Source organism: Paralichthys olivaceus, chromosome 24, assembly GCF_024713975.1.
Source record: "Paralichthys olivaceus isolate ysfri-2021 chromosome 24, ASM2471397v2, whole genome shotgun sequence".
NCBI classification, from domain to species: Eukaryota; Metazoa; Chordata; class Actinopteri; order Pleuronectiformes; family Paralichthyidae; genus Paralichthys; species Paralichthys olivaceus.
In genome coordinates, this window is record NC_091116.1 from 25,518 (window position 1) to 45,469 (window position 19,952).

The window sequence follows — 19,952 nt, forward strand, 5'->3', positions numbered from 1 at the left end:
GCTCCGCATCCACGCAGTTCCGGATCCGTGCGGAAGTACCGACTGGCAAACAGGAAGAGGAGGAGTCCAATGGGATATATGGAGAAGGAGGGGGAGACCTGGAATATACCAAGTCAGGCCAACTCCCGAAGGTGGAGTTTGTATATGTTTTTATTAGAAACTCTATTTTTTAAATTTTAATGAGGTGTGTGTTTGTTGTTTATACCTACATATGCATATATATAATAAAAAACTTTAAATTCTTCCACATTTGAGCATACGGCTCAAGTTGTATAGCACCTGTGATTTTCATGTGGCCCCCTCAAGTCCTTGCTAATCATTTAATACACAACAAAATTCACCACAATACGACAAGGAACATTCCAAAAATAAAACCTACAATTTTGAATTCTGTGATCATCATTCATTTCAGTAGACAAGGTCAGAACCACTCTTTTATTTTGAAAAAGAAATGTTTTAAGTCACTTGTACCCTTGCCTTAAAACACAATCACTTCCAATATCATTTATTTTTCAATAGCTTCGTTTTTTTTATAAATTAAAATGGTATATTATGCATGCAATACCTCATTAGCTGCTTAGGTTTTCATCTTCCACAGAAAAAAACAAACACAAAAAAAGACAAAATCCCTTAAAAGTCCAGAAAAGGGTGGGTTGGAGAAACCAGAGCATGAAGCGATGTACAGTTTGCAGGTTGCATAGTACAGTACATGTAGTTCCTCATTTTAAAACAGCATGCCGTTTGTATTGCACATTACTGAAACTTTGTATACTGGACCTTGCTGTTGTTCCAAGTGTCCCGCATGGGTGTCGTCTCATTTCAGCACAAGTATACAGCAAATAGCATCTCTCAAAGACATTATGTACATTTATTTGTTATAAAAATAATTATACCAGCAAATATTCATCTAGTACTTGAATAAGTGTTTTGCTTCTTTAGTTTTTTTTTCTTCTTCACATTTTACCAAAAGAAAATCCTCCCTTTAAGTTTTGTATTTGGTGGTCACCTTGAGATTTAGTCCGTGAAAAATACAATTGGTGATTTTTGTCTGTTTTTTTGAGACAAACGTTTAGCCAGAAGTGAAAGGCATGTAAAAGAAGGCTAGGATGGAGAGTTTTTTTTTTTTTTTTGAGGTGAGTGTGGTGTTGTTTTTTGTTCTGATCTACCACCACAACTCAAAATTGGGCAAACGTCTGTTGTCATTTCGCGTCGGGCGTTCACAAAGAGAAGGTCGGTGGGATGCTGGTCTGGAAATCCCTTCTGATTGTCTCAAGCAGCCCAGCTCGATATTGGTTGGCTTTATTTTGAATGGAAAACGGCTCCCTGTTCAAACAACCAATGGGTTTTTAATGCCATGGGGCAGAATGAGACAAAAAAGCATGTCTGTAAACACTACGCACCTTCCTTTCCATCTTATACCAGATTCACAGGAACAGCTGCTTAAAACCCACCTTTTTTTGCTGACTCTTTTGTGCTATGCAACTTTTTGAAAATGATTTTCTCCACATCTATACAAAGTGTCCAACCAGAGAATATAATGCCTAATTTCAAGTTTAAAACAATAAATCACAAGCTGTATTTGTATTTCATGTCAGGCTTTAAATTGTAGTGGGTGACTTGAGGAGTAGCCCTTAGCCACTTGTTCTAATCAGGTCTTGAAAAGCAGGTCAAGACACCTTAAAACTGTGTCAGGCTGTAAAACTATTGGGGACAGTCAAATATCCTAAAACCCTAAATATAGGACAGACTTTTTATCTACGTTCTAACATCCTGACAAACAACATCTGACACCAAACTGATATTGGAGTGAAAAGTGCAACAGACTTCAACCTCATGAGTCATATTGTGAGATACATATTGTGTTTCTATTCATTTATAAGGGAACATTTGACTTGAATTTAAAGAGAAGGGATCACCATAAAAAGCATCAGCTCTGAACTTATATTCTTCTTTTCTTTCAGTCTTAAAAAGAGAGAAATATAAGAAAATATTGATGTTTCAGAAAGCACAAAACTTTAAGTAAAGTTTGAGGGAATGGATCCTCAACGTATCAATAATGTACGTTATGTTTTTGTCAGAGGGGAAGACATCGAAAGGTTCAAATTGGATTTTTTTCTGTTTCCTACCATATGGTTTAATATTTCTCCGGCAGTGTGTCCGACTTGAATAGTCAGAATGTAAAGGAAAAAACTTGACTTCATTTAAAAAAATACAAGAATCTTTAGAAGGAATACATTTATGGCCAAAAACCTTAAAAATCTGATGTAAGAAAAATGTTTTAACTTATTTCTAGTTTTAACTGTTTAGTGTATTTAATTTTGAAAAATGTACCTTCACTCCTCAGTTATTTTGCTTTTGGCATTGCACTGGTTCAACGTAGAAAATCAAACTGATCTAAGCATAAGATTCAGCAAATGTGTGTTGTAAAACATCACAAAACACATAAAAAACACACTGTTTGGGAAATACATGAAATAAATAACACGTCCCGAGAGCAGCCACAATTTTGTCAGTCTCATTATCTTGCTATCTTCCATCTACAAACTGTAAATTACGTTCTAAAGGTTCTCGTATTTACTACACGAGATAACGACTTAATTATCTTGTAGTTTCAAGATAACAAATTGAATCTTTTAGTTAAATTTAATCTTATTTTTAGCAAAAAGTATTAATTTAAAGGCAGTTTTCAGATTTAAAAGTGGCCACTACTGTTATCTAAAAAAAAAAGACAATTAAACCATAATCTTGATTATTTGAAAGAATATTTTTACACTGTATTATGATAACAAGCCTTAAAACCCTTATTAGCAAACTCTGCTTTCACATGAAGCACTGTGGTTGTGAGGTAAACGATCATCAGCTCAACTCAAGTGTTTTGTTTTATTGTTTGTTTCAGTGCACTTTTCACCATATAACAAAATTCTGAATTATTAGAAACTATTTTCATGTGACGTCTCCCTCATATGAGTCATGCAATCCACTGAAACATTCATGAATGACAAAAACCAACACGTTAAAAGTTTTCGGTGTACCATTTCATTTCAGAATATTTAGTAACAAACCTCAGGGTTCCAGAGATATCATTCATCTTTAAAATTTGGGCCTCATTTTTATGTTTTTTTTTTCTTTCTTCTTTATTTTTTTCTCGGAGAAAGGCGCCCTAAACGTCTACAAACATCAACTTGGTTACAGGAGGGTTCTATTTTTTTACGTTTGGAGGGAGCATGCTCTGCAGTCAGGACAACATGCCAGCTACACAGAGGATGAACATGATGCAACCGACCCTGCCACGTATTATTAACCAATCGCTTGCGACAGACTCTGTGAGCAACATCTGCACGTAAACAACTTTCATTGCTGATAAATGCAAAACAAGATAGAAAATAAACAGTTCCCGATCTTCGTATTCACACTGGCAGGGGTTCAAATCTCCTGAACTGCTCAAAAGGTTTTCACACTGTTGGCTGTTTTATGCCGCTTCACATCTCAACAACATCAAATGCATCTCAAGAAGTATTTTGCTATTGTATTTCACACCACAATCCAACTACTTCCCTGTAAGTGCTAGCTGTTCAGAACAGAAGCCTTATTGCCTTCCCCTCCAACATGACTGAGATTTGATCCCAGCACCATCTGAATCTGTCCTATTTATGATGGTGAGGGTCTTCACCCAAAGGAAATCCTAACGCAATGCTACAGAAAAGCTGGCCTTGCTCAAAATTGATTTTCGAATAGCAAAATAGTTTGGAAATTTGAAGCACCAGTTTTTGAAACTAGCAGCCAGAAACTCTCCGTCCGCCCCCCACAAACCTCCGTATCTATACCTCATTGTGGAAGAATCCAGAGGGCTCGGTAGAAAATATCAATGAAGTGGATGCGAAGGTTGATCATCTATCAGCATGCAATAAGCTAAATGGTGAGAGGATTTATACATTGCCCAGCAGCCTTCAGCGTCTGTGTGCAGTGGACCTCCGTCCGACCGGGTGTGATATCCCAGGCACTTAGACGTCCACGCACCATCGCCACCTGACCACTACCCATCATTCGCTTGCTGACACAGGCAACAAGCAGCTGCATGTCTGCTGAGCATCAGTTTAGTACAACTCCTAAAAGGTCCCGGTAACATAAATTTTAAGGAATTTATCGAAGTCAACGTTCCTGAAACCTCTTTGACTACTCGCGCTGTTGATTGAAGGGGTTGCCCTGCAGCTTGATTCAAAATAAATACCTGACATCTGTACATGACTTTGAAAGAGAAATAAACAGCCAGGTAGGCAAAAGAAACAAATGCATAAACCAAAATGGGTACAATTTGGGTCCATCTTGGCTCTGTTGCAGCGTTTGTTTTGGGTTGAATCTGGCCGTTTGGGGCCCCTAGTAATGGGAGAAGTGGGCTCAGAGCCGGTGCCGGGAGTCATGGCTGTAGCTGCCCGGTGAACTGCGATTGCGGTGTGGTTTGTATGAATCCTGATAGGGGTCCTGGTAGTCCTGGTACGGGTCCTGTTGCTCTCTGCTATGCTGCGAGCCGGACGACATGCGGTTACGTCCCTTGTGCGCCCGCTCGTTGTGGTAGTTTTCTTCTGACGTCATCAGATTGCGGCGCTCGTTCAGGGTGGAATGGTCTCCTGTGTGGTTGCTCTGTCGCATTCTTTGGCTCTGCTGATCACATGAACACAGCAGGAACAACACGACTCAGTTGGACATCAGCCTGCGTAGAAGCCTTGTTCCCCACATTCAATTTCAACCAACAAAGCCAAAACGAGCGTTGTATTTATCGCATGTCCCTTTAGAAAGTACCATCTTGGACACAGACATGCTCATGATTATAACTCAACTGCACGGGGGCATGCACTTTTGTATAAAATGTATTAGTCTGCTTCATCTTACACTGATCCTGGACAAGATTTCTTCAGACTACAATAGAAGAGATTAAAACCGAGACCCACAATATTCAGATATATTGTGTAAAAGCTTAAAGCAGATATACAATGCTCATATGCAGGTTCATAACATTGATATCAGACCACGAGATGAGTTGTGTACCTGCAGTCCAGAGATGCTGGTGGGGTAGGGGGTGAGGGTGGTGGGGCCCAGGTTGCGTCCCAACAGGGGGTTCAGGGGCGTTGCCATCGAGGTGTGGGTCGCTTTCCAGTAGGCCTCCAGGTATTCTGCCAGGTGCTCGCAGGCGTCCTCCAGCTGGTTCTCATCCAGGATGATGTCAAACATTTCCTGTGGGCAGAGGAAGGAAAAGTAAGAGGACGTACAAACAAACGAGATGCAAAGTGACAACGCTTTGAGAAAGCAAATCGTCAGCCAGTGCACGGGGATGTGGACACTTACTGGAGGACACTGGGCCAATTTGTCTGCTGCCACGAGCTGCACGTTCAGGTGTTTGCTCTGGGACTTTCCTCTGGACTTGACCAGCCTCTGCAGGACCTGGACAGCACCACACGAAAGGAACATGACTCTGGTTACAGTGGAACTATCACAGATTTGGGTGCATGTGTTTCAGGTCGCCGTGCACCCTCGTCACCACATGTGCACTGCGATGGTGGTGGAGGGATATTGAAACTCTTTGTCATAAATGAGTGACCAGACAAATAATACAACTGATGCAAACAAAAACCTGAATAGGGTGCAATCATTATTAGTGTAAAATAAATTCAATATAAATGCAATACAAAATACACAGGGTGGGAACTAACTTGACTTCACTATGGACTCAGCTTATTTAGATTAAATTAAATAAAATTTTAAGCCAATACAATCAGCAAGAGACATGTTGGGAGATACATCTACATAAACTATATTGAAAAAATATTAATATACAAGAATCCACACATTGACAAAAGGTTAGAGACTGCCCTAAAGTCTAGAATTATTGCTGCTTTCTATGATTCTATATTAGGGTCACTTAAAGGGAAAAATATGACATTTTGAGAATAAATAATGAAGCTGTAATGAGGAATGAGATAAATAATTTAATAGTTATATTTGTTGTAATACTACACAAGTCATAAAAAAGTCATTTAAGCCACGTGTCATTTTAGAAGGGGAATATCAATTAAATAATTAAATATAGGTCTCACAAATGACAAAATATGTCTCAACAGCATTTAGTTATCATAAGTATCAGGACTTTGAAAAGACTGTGTAACAAACTGTAACAATTGTAGCAAAGCAGGGGTTTCGCATGCTAGGAAGGTGCGTTGTAAAAACCAGTGTGGTAGACCAGGAAGTGACGGCCTGAAGACGCACAGGCGTAGCATCTGGGAGGGCCTTGATTATTCTGAGTGGTGATAGCTGTAGACCCAGAGTAGAGGAAATGCAGCAGATCCATGCAGAGGTGCTTCTGTGCAGAACTGAAACCATCACCAACTCAACAAAGTATTGTTTACATTACCCAGGATTGTGCCATTTATATTTACATCTGGAGCGGGTCCTCTTCTACGGAGGCTGCCATGTTGCACCACCATGTTTCTACAGTAGCCCAGAAAGGACAAACCACACGCTGACTCTGGCCTTTTGAGTATTTGTGATACCTTAGGGCCACCATAGGTTCTCGTACATGGGGAAGGGGAGATTAAGCTGGAGGGGTATTCTGCAACTTCACCACTAGATGTCACTAAATCCTTCACACTGAACATTACATCTTTGTCCAGGGTTGTTGTGAATATTTGGCTATAACTCCTGTAAACCACTGAATAAAAAGGTTGTGTAGTCTAAACCTGCAACTGAGCCCACATTATTATACAGTACCTTTGGCGAGGAGACCTTAACATGGACGATGATGGGGGCCAGGGAGGTCTTGAGGAGCTGGGCCGGGTGGTTGATGGTGTCGGCGTCCAGAACCACCAGCTGCAGGGAGCGGGCCAACTCGAAGATCCTCTCGATCTCACTCTGCACCTCAGCTGATCAGACGAGAAACGATTCAAACAAAAGATACAAAATCATATGTCCTCTTATTCAGCACATTTATTTGAAACCTACTTTAGTTTAAAGCTGAAGCGATGAATAATCGATTAACCGATTAGCTTCGACAGAAAATTAATTGGCAACTACAGACCATAGTTCATCCTCTACATAAGAAAACAATTTCAAAACTTTGGTATGGTTGGTTGCATGAATTTCTCCATACAGAAAACATGTCTACTGTTTCTATTAGTAGTTTTACTTTACGGATGCACTAAACTGAAAGTGGAACATAAAGTGTTTTCTTACCTAAGCTGGAGCGAGTGTTGGATCTTTCGATGATGGCCCTTTTACTGGGGTTGTTGAGAACAGACCGTTTGGCTAAAGAAATATCTGCTGTGACACGTGTGATCGATATCCTGTACAAAAAAAATAAAATAAAATATCTAAATATTAATTAATAAAATGAATTGGCCTGAAATGAATCTCAAAAAAAAGGAAAAGAATTATAGAAAAATCAAAATACAGTCCTCATAGGGCTTAACTTATCTTACCTGCCGTCAAATCTGTGCTTAAGGAAGTCGAACAGTGCTTTCTGCATCATGTCTGTTACCTGCAGCAACAAAGACAAGTTATGTGCACAAATTACTATTATTTTATTTTAATTTGTTTAGGTGATTACTGGGTTGCGTTGTTGGGATGAACCCCGCTATGACCGTCAACACGAATAATCCCCTGTCCATGAGGCAAAATATAGGAGGACAAGAGCGATGGAATTTCTTCTCTTGCCAAAAACAACTGATATCCGATGCCTTATCTGTCCTTTTACTTACAGTGGAATAAATAAATCAGTGACTTTAGGGATTGAGAAAACTTGACTGTTACTCGTATTTTTTTAGTTTTTTCCTTTTGTCTATTGCACATTTAAAATGTATCCATCACATTGTCCAAAATATCTTATCGGTTATATTCTATTCTATTCGAAAAGCAATCAGTACATCAAATGAATGTAATCTGCCAATTACACAACATATTTCCATCTGACCTCTTAGTCTCCTCATTAGTCTGTCTGCAATCTGCATGTGAACGTGGGCGATGACACACTCACAATTAATTGCGCCAACAGCGAGTTATTTTGGGCATCCGAGGGGAAGTCGTCTCTTTCCTGTAATCTTGTCATTATTGCACTGACAAACATTTAATCATCACTTTTTTATTTGCTTTAATTCTAGGTTTCCACTCAGAGAACCTGACTCAGCTATATTCAGCTCACCTCGTAACCCTTGAGTGAGGGTCCCACCAGCACCACAGGCCTCATGGAGGGGACCACATCATACGGGGGGATGTGCTCCGTCTGTTAACGCAAAGACATTTGATCAGCGGCGGTTGATTCGTCGCAAACAAAGGAGCCAGAATGACTCCCCAGAAAAACACAGAGAAACAGATAAAAGCATGTGGTAAATGGGAGGCTGACATACGTGTATTTCCAAGTTGGGACATGTAGCAAATGATAATGTGCTGATATAAAAACATATTGACTGAGTTTACGTCACTTTTCCTGATAATTACTGTTTTACCTTCCTCATTTGCTACACAGATGGATGGATATGATTTACTACAGTCGGACCCATTCACACAATACCAGACCAAGGATCACAATAAGAAAAAAGCACCACAACACCGCACCATGCCAAAGTGGTAACACTAGATACTACACAGTTGTGTAAATCGTAGGAACATATGCGACAAAGCCCTAAAATATTGATTAAAATGGATTGATTCCAATAATTAAAAAGTATAGAGTATTTCTTTGTCATGTGTAGATGGTCAAACAAATCTAAAGCCACATTTTATAGACAAATTATTCTGTTTTAGTTTAAGTAGTAGTAGAATTTCATGAATCTCAAACTGTTTCTTAGATACTGATTAGATAGAGATTTGTTTGTCTGAAAACTAATAAAATGAATATAATAAATATCAAAAACACCATAATAATATGATATGATATAAAATAAGTAAAAAAGAATTATTCGAAACTTTTTGCCTCAGTGTCGCACATTTGTAAAAAAATTATAAAATTATAGCTATAGAGTTAAATTTCAAATTTTGTTAGATGATTTTGGTCAGAAAATGAGTTTTTAATCTAAATTAATTTTTTTCTGAATATTTATGTTAAGTTTTAGCCTCTTCTACTATGTTTGTTGCTGATCTATTTTGTGATGTATTTTTATTTGACCTTTTAGAAGACGTTGTCTGCTGTTGCAGTTTTGACTCTTAGCACTAACGTACTTTGGCATCACGCTGATGGTGATGATGCGGCACCGTATACTTCAGTAGAGCTGAAGTATTCCGTGCTCTCGGATGTGGCACAAGCTCGCAACTTCCCATCAGACTAAAATGTCTCGGAGCGACTCGTTCCTGTCATTCTATGATGGCGGCGACAACAACAGTCGAGTAGATGGTAAACGAGTGTTTTGTTTTTTTACCGTCACCAACTTACCACTTTCTGTTTCTGCTTTCCTGTGGGAGGGGAGAGAAGACAGTGACAGTGTCATCAGTAGCTGCGGTGGATTAGAGGCATCACCATAACATCTCTTCCACACATGAGCCTAACAAAAATAACCAGCACCATATTATATTAAATTAAATATGTACAAGAGTGTTTCTATTGTCCTATTGTTATATTCACAAAGTCACATGAGTGCACTTCAGAGGGGGGGTCATAGTCTTGGCGTTGGGTTCACACTGGGGTAAGCTCCAGTCTCAGAGCGCCTGCAGTCCTCAACTGGAGGAAGAGGAGGATGATGGGAAAATGTACCAACAACTCTAGGCAGTGAACTTATGCTCTATATGCAGAGAGGCTTTAGAGTCTTATTCTCGCTATGCCGCAGCGGTTCAGGAGGCTCGGCTCTGAGCCGGCCGCTAACAGCCCTCTTCCCCCGCCCCCGTCCGGTGCTCTCACCTGCCGAGGATATGAGGGGTCGGATAGAGGCCGAGACCTCATCCTCTACACTGGAAGAAGAGTTCCCTCCAGACTTACTGGAAAAGACAAGAGGGGATAAAAAAAAAAAAAGAAGAAGACAGAAACAGAGCTTGGTATTAATGCGGAAAATGCCAGAGAAGGTGTGTAAAAAGGGTTAGTGATGAGGAAACTGCAAAGGAAGAGAGCAAAGTGATCAAATAATCACATTTTATTCAATTTAATTAAAATTTGTGGGGCTGATATGTGATTTCTTTGACAAATCACTCACAACAGATCCTGTTTTTTTTCATCAAGATCCATAACCTATTCTGTGAGAAACCAAGGAAAATGTTGATTGCGTCCCGTCTCGCAATGTGAAATTAGATTCATGGTTCTGCACCAAACTTTGATGGGTTCTTCCGTGGGTCATGTCGCACTCCTCCACAATATTTCTCGGAAATCGATTGCACTACTTTTGCTTGGGGCAAAAAAAATCCTTCATTGATATCACTACCTCTACAACTGAGGTTATGTTTTGACCCCGTTTGTTTTTCAGCAGGTTAAAATAAAAACTACAAAACAGATTTCCTTGGATTCCCCGTAGGATTTGGACAAAAGGGGCAGCTGCAGGATTATGTTTTTCATCTCTCCATATCATTTTCTTTTTTTCTTTTTTTTTACATTTTCCCAGATTTCCCAGAGAATAGTTCATGGATCTTAATGAAAAGAATCAGGTACATTAAGTGGACTCATATCTATGTGTATGCAATGTGGTGCCTTGTTTTTGCTCATTTCACTACAGGACGTCCACAGTAAATGCATCCGAGAAACACAGGTACAATCTTAACCATCACTCTTTGCCATTTATAATTTGATCTTTTCAACTTTAGCTCCAAATTCCATCTTAAACACCATTTATTGTCACTATTTCCCCGATTGTCAGACTTCCATCATCTCTAGAAGGCAGTGTTTCTCAGTTACAGTGAAAACGTGGTCCTGGTTAAAGGGGTTCAAACGTCTTTGTCCGTCTGAGACACGCTCGGTGACAAAAAGCCACAGGAGTCAAACGAGTAAGTGAAACGCTGAGGCACCGCAGTCGAGTGGAATTAGTATTAAACTCAACAACGAGGCTTGAAGGAAGTGCATGTGAGTTAATGTACGAGCTCCGGACGACAGAACCTTCAAGACACATTACACACACACACACACACACACACACAAGGAAACAGCGAGGCTGATAATTACAGCTACAGAAGCCGTTTCACTGGTGCAGTCGACGTGAGTGGAGGTGATGGAGTGAACAGAGTCATGAGCAGACTTGGGTCAAAGTAGATCATAGTCTAACAGGTAATGAGCCTTTAACAGGGGAGTTAACGGACAGAATGTACACCTCCTGATCGTCTATAAAGGTGCTTTCAGACGTGCACTGAAGTTCGAACATTTTCTGGAAAGTTTCAGGAGGGTCTGTAAGTGACAACGCAAAAGACGAGGACGTCCACTTGGATTCGAGAGCTTTTGGCAGAGTTCAAAACGGCATTTGTCTATAAACCAGATCTGCTCAGGAACAGACAGATTCATACTGTCTCTGACAACATGTACATGAGTCATTTTTTGTGAGGGTGATGAACACAGTTTGGGTGCGGAGCAGAAGTCATTTCTTAAACTTGTAATTTTTTACACAAAATCAGGGCTATGTTATAAAACTGATGAACTAAAGAAGAGACATATTCATGAAACTGCTCAAATCAGGTTGCAATTACATTTACTTTTATTATTAATTACTATGTCAATCATTTTTTCAATTAATCAATCAATAACTTTCTCTCCGTAAATATCAGAATATCACGTGTACAAAATATAAGTTTATAAAAGTCACACAAAGAAGAATTTGTAATGTCCTCTTGAGGTTGTCTAGATTTTAGACGTTACACCTCAGACATGACCTCAGTGTGTCCAGAGGCAGATTCAGGCATGAATAACAAATACCAAATTATTATAGCTTCAAATTTCCTCGCAATTTTACAACAGACACCCAGGGAGTTGGATGATGGTTGAGGAAAGCAGGTAAAGTAAAAATTTAGGGAAAAATTTGTTTGTTTATATTCCATCTTTTCACAGATTTTATTTTTTATCTCCACATATGGAATGGTTCTTGGATGGTTTTGTTTCGTGAGGCGAGTGTGTTTTCCTGTGACTCACCCTTGGACTCGCCCTCTCTTTTGCTCCTGCTGGAGCCGGATGTTTTCGAGCTTCAGGGGGCTGGGGATGAAGCCGATCTCACAGCCCTCCTTCACCAGCCGACCGATCCACCAGTCATTGTTGAACTTCTGAGGACGATAACATTAAGGCGCAAAAGAAAAAAAAAGGAAAATTGAAAAACTTCTCCAAATGCCAAATGAGTATTTGGTATCAAAAATATTCAGGTAGGTGTCGTATTTAATTAAAAACCAACACATCACCTCTTTTATGTGGAGGAAATCCTTTGCGTCGAAGGAGATGGCTGTGGCTGGGACTGGAACATCCTCATCCAGGGCACCACAGTAGCTGACGTTGGTCCTTACTGCAAACGCCACAGGTTTAGTCTAGAAGACGGAGAAACACAGTCATCGAGAATATTGATGTATTCATAGAATACTAATGGCATAACAGAACATTTAATGGACAGTTTTTGTGAACGTGACGGCAGAAAGATTAACTCAGCGTGGCCAATAGCAAAACGTTGTTTTAGACATGAACTTTGTGAAAAGTCCAGCAAATTGGGTGTGGACATTTTCCAGAGTTTGTCTTTCACATATACATCGACAGCATCTTTAGTTTCTTTAGTTACAAACAGCCACAGATGAGTTTGAGTGCCACAGCTCGGCTACCTTGGCTCTCTCCAGTTGAATGGAGGCCTGCTGCTCCCTTTCCTGGCGGCTCTGTCCCGGTCCTTGGCTCTGGCTTGGGCTCTGGCTCTGGACCTGGGCCTGGACCTCCCGCTCCTCCTCCAGAGAGACATCTGAGTCTGATGGTCTGCTAGTGTATGAATCAGCTGAGCCCTGCGGAACGGAAATCACACCTGAGGTTAGAGAAGCTGTGATGAAAAACTGAGAATAGAGACCTGATGATTTTGAAATGTTATGGGGGAGTGTTGGGACTGAAGCGATGGGACTCTAGACCAGACTAGACCAGTAAAGTGAGCAAATCTCCAATTAGAGTAACGGCAGCCTGGACTGTAAATGACGTGATATCATTAATCTTTAGTCAGAGTGGGACTGATGCACTGTAGCTTTCTCCCATTAACCATTAACAATCAGAACTTCTGATAACAGTGAACTGACAGATGACTGTCAGAAGTTTTGGGGTTTTGCGTCGGTCCTGCCAAGTCCTGAGTGGTGGCTTGGCACCGCGACTGCAGACCAGGTGAAATGAAGTAGAGGAGAGCAGACTGCCAGGAGCATCTGAGACAAAGTGGAATTTCTGTTCCAGTGCCGTCAGCAGTTTGCATGAACACACACGGCCAAGCTCGCCTGGCGATTTTTCTTGGTCCTGTTGCGAGCAATCATCAGTTTAACAATTTAACTTTAAATGTAACATTATCCAAAAATGACAGGACTGAGTGACAATGTTAAATAAAATGTGAATCATTTTTCTTATATAAAATGTGAAAATGAACGCACATCTTTTCTGCATGGTTTATTTTGAATAATAAAAGTTAAAAATGCATATTTAATTGATGGATTTGGAATCACCTTCTTTCAACAGGGGTAAAAATACAAAATCAGTCAAAACCCAAGTAATTCAAAAGTGTGAGAGGGACCCGGTGTCTGATTATATGATATCTGATTTCTGAATTTTCTGCATTAACGCCGCTGAATCCGTCAGGGAGGTTACAGAGGCTCCGACAGTCCATATCAAAATTGAATTTTTAAGGTTTGTGATTTTGTTTAGTTTTCTTCTCCATTTTCTAGCACTTCAGGGATTTTTTAATCACTCCAGTCTGTTGAGGCATCTCTGAGATTTCCAGTAATGCAATTTATTTCTTTTTTCTTTTTGCTTAGATGTAACTGGACCAAACTTGCTTCGCTCTGCTGTGTAAATCTAAACACTCAGCCACTAATGATGATTCAATTAAGGAAGACCATTAGTCTCGAGGAGATCAATCAAGCTCGTTGTCATAGCTAAGCACTTTTGGCTTTTTACAAGCGAGCGGAGCCAGCGCCTGACTTCAGCACGCCGCTCATCTGTGCGTGTTAATCACAAAGTGCCTCGTCCAGGAAAAGCCAAATTTGAGAAAACACACACATTAAAGGAGAAACAGGAGAATATGTTTTTTCTATGTTATATGTTTAGAGCATTCCACTAATTCTACACATTCAAATCAGTTTTTCCAGTTGTGTGACAGGAAAATGACCTATGATGATGTCAGAGTGATGTCATCAAGGTTATCTCCATTTAGCAGTGGACAATAGGACGAAAGCCTGTGTCATTATGTAAGATTTGAAAGGCAAGGACGTTTATTAGAGAGGAAGTGTGTCATGAAAAGACACTTGAGTTGCATTATGGGAATTGTAGGATTCCAGTATTTTGGGGGTTGAACCCTCACTAGAAAATAATTGAGGACATCTTGCTCTTTCCAGTTTTTCCATCTCTCAGGTGTACAACTCACACAACAATATGAAAACACCGTTTACTGTCTGAAATGTGTCATGTTGTCATGATTCACGCACGCCCCAACACCGTGTGGAAGCTTTCGAGATTGCACTGTAGCATCCCAGCCATTATCCAATGGAGTAGCTCCGGCATGTGACTCATCAGCATCAGAGTCCACTTAATGACATCACGATGCATGTTTCAGCAAGCCTCGGCGGAGCCCACGCGTCACGCAGTCGCAGCGTCAGGCACAAAAACGCTCGGCTGCACATTTTGTTTTTTAGAGAAAAACAAAGGGGATGAATGCAGAAATGTGACGTGTGAGGATTTGTCGTGTGGTCGTGCGACGGGCCTTGAGGGGAGAGACGGGTGCTTTAATGTTCCATCTTCTTTGGAACAGAGGTGATGAGCACTAAATGGCTCCTCCTGGCTCTGGTGGTTCCCTCACGGCACAGATCGCAGCCACACACACGCATTTGGAGAAATATATTCAGGAATGCGTGAATGTCACACGTCAGAAGCCATCTGCCTAATGTGCACCCCCTCCCCATCACACACACACACACACTAACACCCACCCACCAACCCCCTTCCAGTCAAGCATAACCTACGATCACGCTCCGGTGTGCTGTTGGATAAAGAATTAAAGGCCTTTTGTGTGTGTGTGTGTGTGTGTGTGTGCACAGCTGAGCCACTTCCATCAATAAAGCACAAAAGCAGATTATCCCCCACACACACGCACACATCCAGACACTCACCGCCTCCGAGTCTTCAAATCCATGCAGGTACAAATTGTCATACATGGAGGTCTGATATTCCAACGAGTGCCTCTAGAAGAATGAGGGGGGAAAAAATGAAGAGTGGAGGCGGAGGCGTGAGGAGGGGGCACCAGAGAGCAAAAAAAAAGGATGGATGGGAGGGATGACGACTATCCCTTCCCTCCTCAGCAGAGAAGAATAATTTATATATATATAAATAAAACAATATCTCTCCTCCCGTCGGATCACGCCTGGTCCTCCTGAGGCCCCGTCGCTTGATGGATGCAGCTTCTCCCTGATCCCACAGTGCTGCTGGCCGGCTCACATTATAGGATGGAGAGGCTCTCCCTGGAGGTAGCCCAATACTGGCATTTCATTTCATTAGGCGTCCGCACACACAAACACACGGACACACACATACACACGCACCCACACAGACACACACATATACATATACACAGCAAGAGGAGCAGAGGAGCAGAGGCAGCAGCAGCAGAGCGGTGGATCCTTCCTCAATATCCAAGCCTGATGACACAGCCAATGTGCACGGAGCTGATTGGCTGGCTGGATGTCCACTCAGCTTGGATGAGCGTCTCCTTGATTTTCTTTTTTTTTTTTGTAAGTGCAGGAGGTAGCGGGGGAGGGAGGAGTGAAAGAGGGGAGCAGCATCCTCCATTTCCCCGTTTCCTCTCATCCATACTCTGCTTATCTATTCTCTCTTGACAGCAGAAATACATCCCTTTGATTTGAATGTATAGATTTGATCCACGTGTTAAAATGACTTGAGAATGAAATCATGAGTGGCGGAGCCACTGCTAGAGTGAAAATACAATTTGGTCCAGGGCCGTGACCAGGACTTTAGAAAATTCCCCCCTAATGCATCCCACCTGCTTTTTTTTCAATATTTGCGTTTCTAATATTTCATTTCTACATTTAACTACCCAATTATATTGTCTATAAATTAGACGTCTCAAAAATACTTTAATTCTGGCTGAAAGCCGTCTACACACTGTCAGGAATGAAAATCATTTCTGGTGAAAAAATCTTGAATCCAATACTGTTGTCAAAATGGTTGGTTGGGGGCTAGACTGTTTTAATTTATTTTATTGTTTTTATAGTTTTTAATGCTTCTATTCTGTAGTATTTTAAATGAAAAGTCTGTTTCATTAGTTGATTAATATAAATATGTCTACTTTGGGATTTGGAGAATTGGGATGGCCACTATCTTGTGTTATGGTCCGAACAGATAATTAATCAATCAAAAACATTCATCGTTAACCAAGTTGACCATTAGCTGCAGGCTCTTATATTGAAAACTGTGAAGTAAACGAGTTCACTTCTAGTGCAGCAGCAACATTATCAGGAAAACATGCATCACTTTTTTATGTGTTGCCTCATTTTCGTTTATGCTTTATATAAGAAAATATTTTCTCCTCTTTTATTGGTGCCCTCTTCAGGCGATGTCTGTGATGTGCTGATATATGTGATAGAAACAAAATATGCACATCATGATATTATTGTACAGCACAAGTGGTATTAGCAAATGACACAGGATGCATTTAACCATGACACAGGTTTTACTCTATGAAGCTGCTGCCCAAATACTGATTTAAAATAACGTCAAAACAATAAAACATGCACTAATCCTGAGAGTGAATTAATCAAATGTATAAAAAGACTTTTAACGCCTCTTTGAATAGTCAGTGTGGATCTCACTGCTCTCTCTCTCTCTCTCTACCTGTCTGAGGATGAAGCTGGTGGACGTGGTGCTGCCGTCAGACCTCTTGAGTCGACTCCTCCTCGAGTAAGTTCCTCGATTCACCTGCAGGAGAACACGCAAAATAAAACATGACGCGAGGTGTCATTCATATACAAAGCGCTTGGTACTATATCTTATACTTACTTGCTAAATATCTTATTTTAGAATAACTTATTTGACGTGCTATTTGAATGTTATAGTTTGGCCAATGTCCCATCTGCTAACATGGAGGAGGCAGGGTATATGAGTAACACTGCAGCCAGCCACCAGGGGGCGATCAAGACGCTTTGGCTTCACTTCTGGGGAGCTGTCATGTCGTCCATCTTTATTTCTGTCTATGCTCTTCACTCATCTGTGATATTTTTATTCTTATATTTCTGCCCTATATCTTGACGTTAAAATGATATATAAATAAACTTTATCATAAATAATATTATCATACAGCATATTTTTACATTATATCTTCGTCTCGCCTACTTTTTCTACACCTCCTGACTTTCGTCTCTTTCTCTTCCCAAAGTCCAAATATACCAGCAGAGGTCGTCTCCAGGGAGCGAAACTAATTATCTGCCAAGTGATTTGCCCCATTTCTGTTCAAGCCTCCAGAGTTAATGACAATGTCACCGTAAAAAAAAAAAAAGTGAGAACCTACTTCTCTGAATTTATAAAAACAGGGCCATTAATCTGGGCCAGCATCTCTCTCTTCTGTCCCTCAGTTCACGCCTGCGGCCAAAAGCTGAGCAGACGTATGAAGGATAAAGTTAGAAGCTGCAAGTCTATGAATATCCTGTGATTAATGTCTGTGAGCTGCTCCAGTAAAAACTGAGTTATCAGACATCTTCCAGAGGCTGATCTTTATACTTGACATACACTGCAAAAAACTGGAAGTCACTATTCAATCACTATTAAAGTTTAATGCTAAAGGTTGTAGATGAGGCAGGACCTGGTTGATGACCTTCACATGCATTGACACAATCACCAGGAGAATATTGCAGAAAGATCATGAGATTGAAAACGGTTCTTCAGGAGGACAGTATGAGTCCAGTTACTGTGTGACGTCTAAAACATGCTTTTATTGTCAATATCTGATTTGGGTCAGAGCAGAAGTGCAAATTCTAACTTTAGGTAAAATGTTAATGTTTAATCTCTTTCTATGTATTTAGATCTTATATAAATATATCTATCAAGACGCACATTAATAAAATATATATGTACGTTTATTTCACTAACTATCATATAGGCTAAAACTTTCAATTCCTTTTAGGTGTTTATATATATATATATATATATACCTGGATATAATATAATACATAAAGTATTTGTATGTAAGGTGAGTACCAGAATATAACATAATACATAAAGTATTTGTATGTAGAGTGAGTACCTGGATATAATACATAAAGTATTTGTATTTAGAGTGAGTACCTGGATATAATACATAAAGTATTTGTATGTAGAGTGAGTACCTGGATATAATACATAAAGTATTTGTATGTAGAGTGAGTACCTGGATGTAATACATAAAGTATTTGTATGTAGAGTGAGTACCTGGATATAATACATAAAGTATTTGTATGTAAGGTGAGTACCAGAATATAACATAATACATAAAGTATTTGTATGTAGAGTGAGTACCTGGATATAATACATAAAGTATTTGTATTTAGAGTGAGTACCTGGATATAATACATAAAGTATTTGTATGTAGAGTGAGTACCTGGATATAATACATAAAGTATTTGTATGTAGAGTGAGTACCTGGATGTAATACATAAAGTATTTGTATGTAGAGTGAGTACCTGGATATAATACATAAAGTATTTGTATGTAAGGTGAGTACCAGAATATAACATAATACATAAAGTATTTGTATGTAGAGTGAGTACCTGGATATAATACATAAAGTATTTGTATTTAGAGTGAGTACCTGGATGTAATACATAAAGTATTTGTATGTAGAGTGAGTACCTGGAAGATGGGCGCCTGGATGCCCTCTCCTATCTTGTTCCGGATGTAGATGTGCCGGGACATCTCGGCCAGGACCTCGGTCCAGAGGGCGGGCTGCTCCGGTCCAGCCCAGCGGGGAGGTGGCGGGTTCCGGGCCGCGCGCTCCAGCTTCACACCGCACACCAGCTCACGGACACGGGGCGCACGCGACCCGCAGCTTCCCGCAACCGAGCTCCTCTGCCCGGGACACGCGACTCACCGGGCTGTGAGGACATGTGCGTGAATGTTGGACGGAACCACTTTAAAAACCTGCGGAGGGGGGGACTTTATTAATGAGGGACCAGGTGACAAATGACAAGAAACGATTTTAATTTCTAAACAAACTATTTAGTAAAAATACAAAAAGAAGAAATTAGCCTCTGGTTTTCTTTTGGTTGTATTTGTGAAGGTAACGTTAATATTAGTAATAGATTACTAAAGTAATCTTTGGTCCTCTGAGGAAACCGCATGTGTTTCCTCTCTTTGTCCAGCAGGTGGCAGCATTGTCTTGAAAACAGACGAAAAGCGGAAAAAGCCACTGATTTTTTTCAGTGAATCATTTTCAGTTTCACCAGCAGATGGTGCTATTGTGCAAGAGATACGTGATGAAACGATTTCATCTATATAACATTTTAAATATTAAATAAATGTTCTCACCAACTTAATCAATGTTCAAAATGAATATTATTTTCTATGTTTATTTTAATTTGATCATGATTGAGTTTGAAACGTTCATATTTACTGAGCAGAAATGTAGAATAGTTGATTTTTAAAATCCAACACAATCGATATTTTAGATGGATCATGAGGCATTCAGGGGTCACCTATGACTTTTATTTTGTAGCTGCAGACTGTGAATAATCAGCCGCAGTTGCTATAAACTCACACATAAAGGATGGTTAAATAAAGAAATGACTAATGAAAATGTTCATTAGCTCATCAG

General features: G+C 40.1%; 1 protein-coding gene across 5 annotated transcripts; it reads right to left on the reverse strand.

Moving 5' to 3' along the window:
* Nucleotides 1-421: 421 nt before the first annotated feature.
* On the reverse strand, nt 422-19,273 carry LOC109640071 (voltage-dependent L-type calcium channel subunit beta-4-like). 5 transcript variants are annotated; one of them, XM_069520999.1, is made up of 14 exons: nt 18,992-19,273; nt 17,003-17,086; nt 12,742-12,912; nt 12,334-12,456; nt 12,074-12,201; nt 9,875-9,951; nt 9,413-9,432; nt 8,186-8,266; nt 7,467-7,525; nt 7,222-7,331; nt 6,760-6,911; nt 5,341-5,436; nt 5,044-5,229; nt 422-4,656 (listed from the first exon to the last, which is right to left on the reverse strand). In XM_069520999.1, the coding sequence occupies exons 1-14, from the start codon at nt 19,052-19,054 to the stop codon at nt 4,396-4,398; spliced, it is 1,611 nt and encodes a 536-aa protein (XP_069377100.1). In that variant the 5' UTR covers nt 19,055-19,273; the 3' UTR covers nt 422-4,395. The 5 variants fall into 5 exon arrangements, with proteins under 5 accessions (XP_069377100.1, XP_069377099.1, XP_069377101.1 ...); XM_069520998.1 differs by having other exon boundaries at nt 422-4,659; nt 18,992-19,270; XM_069521000.1 differs by lacking the exon at nt 9,875-9,951 and having other exon boundaries at nt 422-4,659; nt 9,413-9,431; nt 18,992-19,268.
* Between the last annotated feature and the right edge of the window lie 679 nt (nt 19,274-19,952).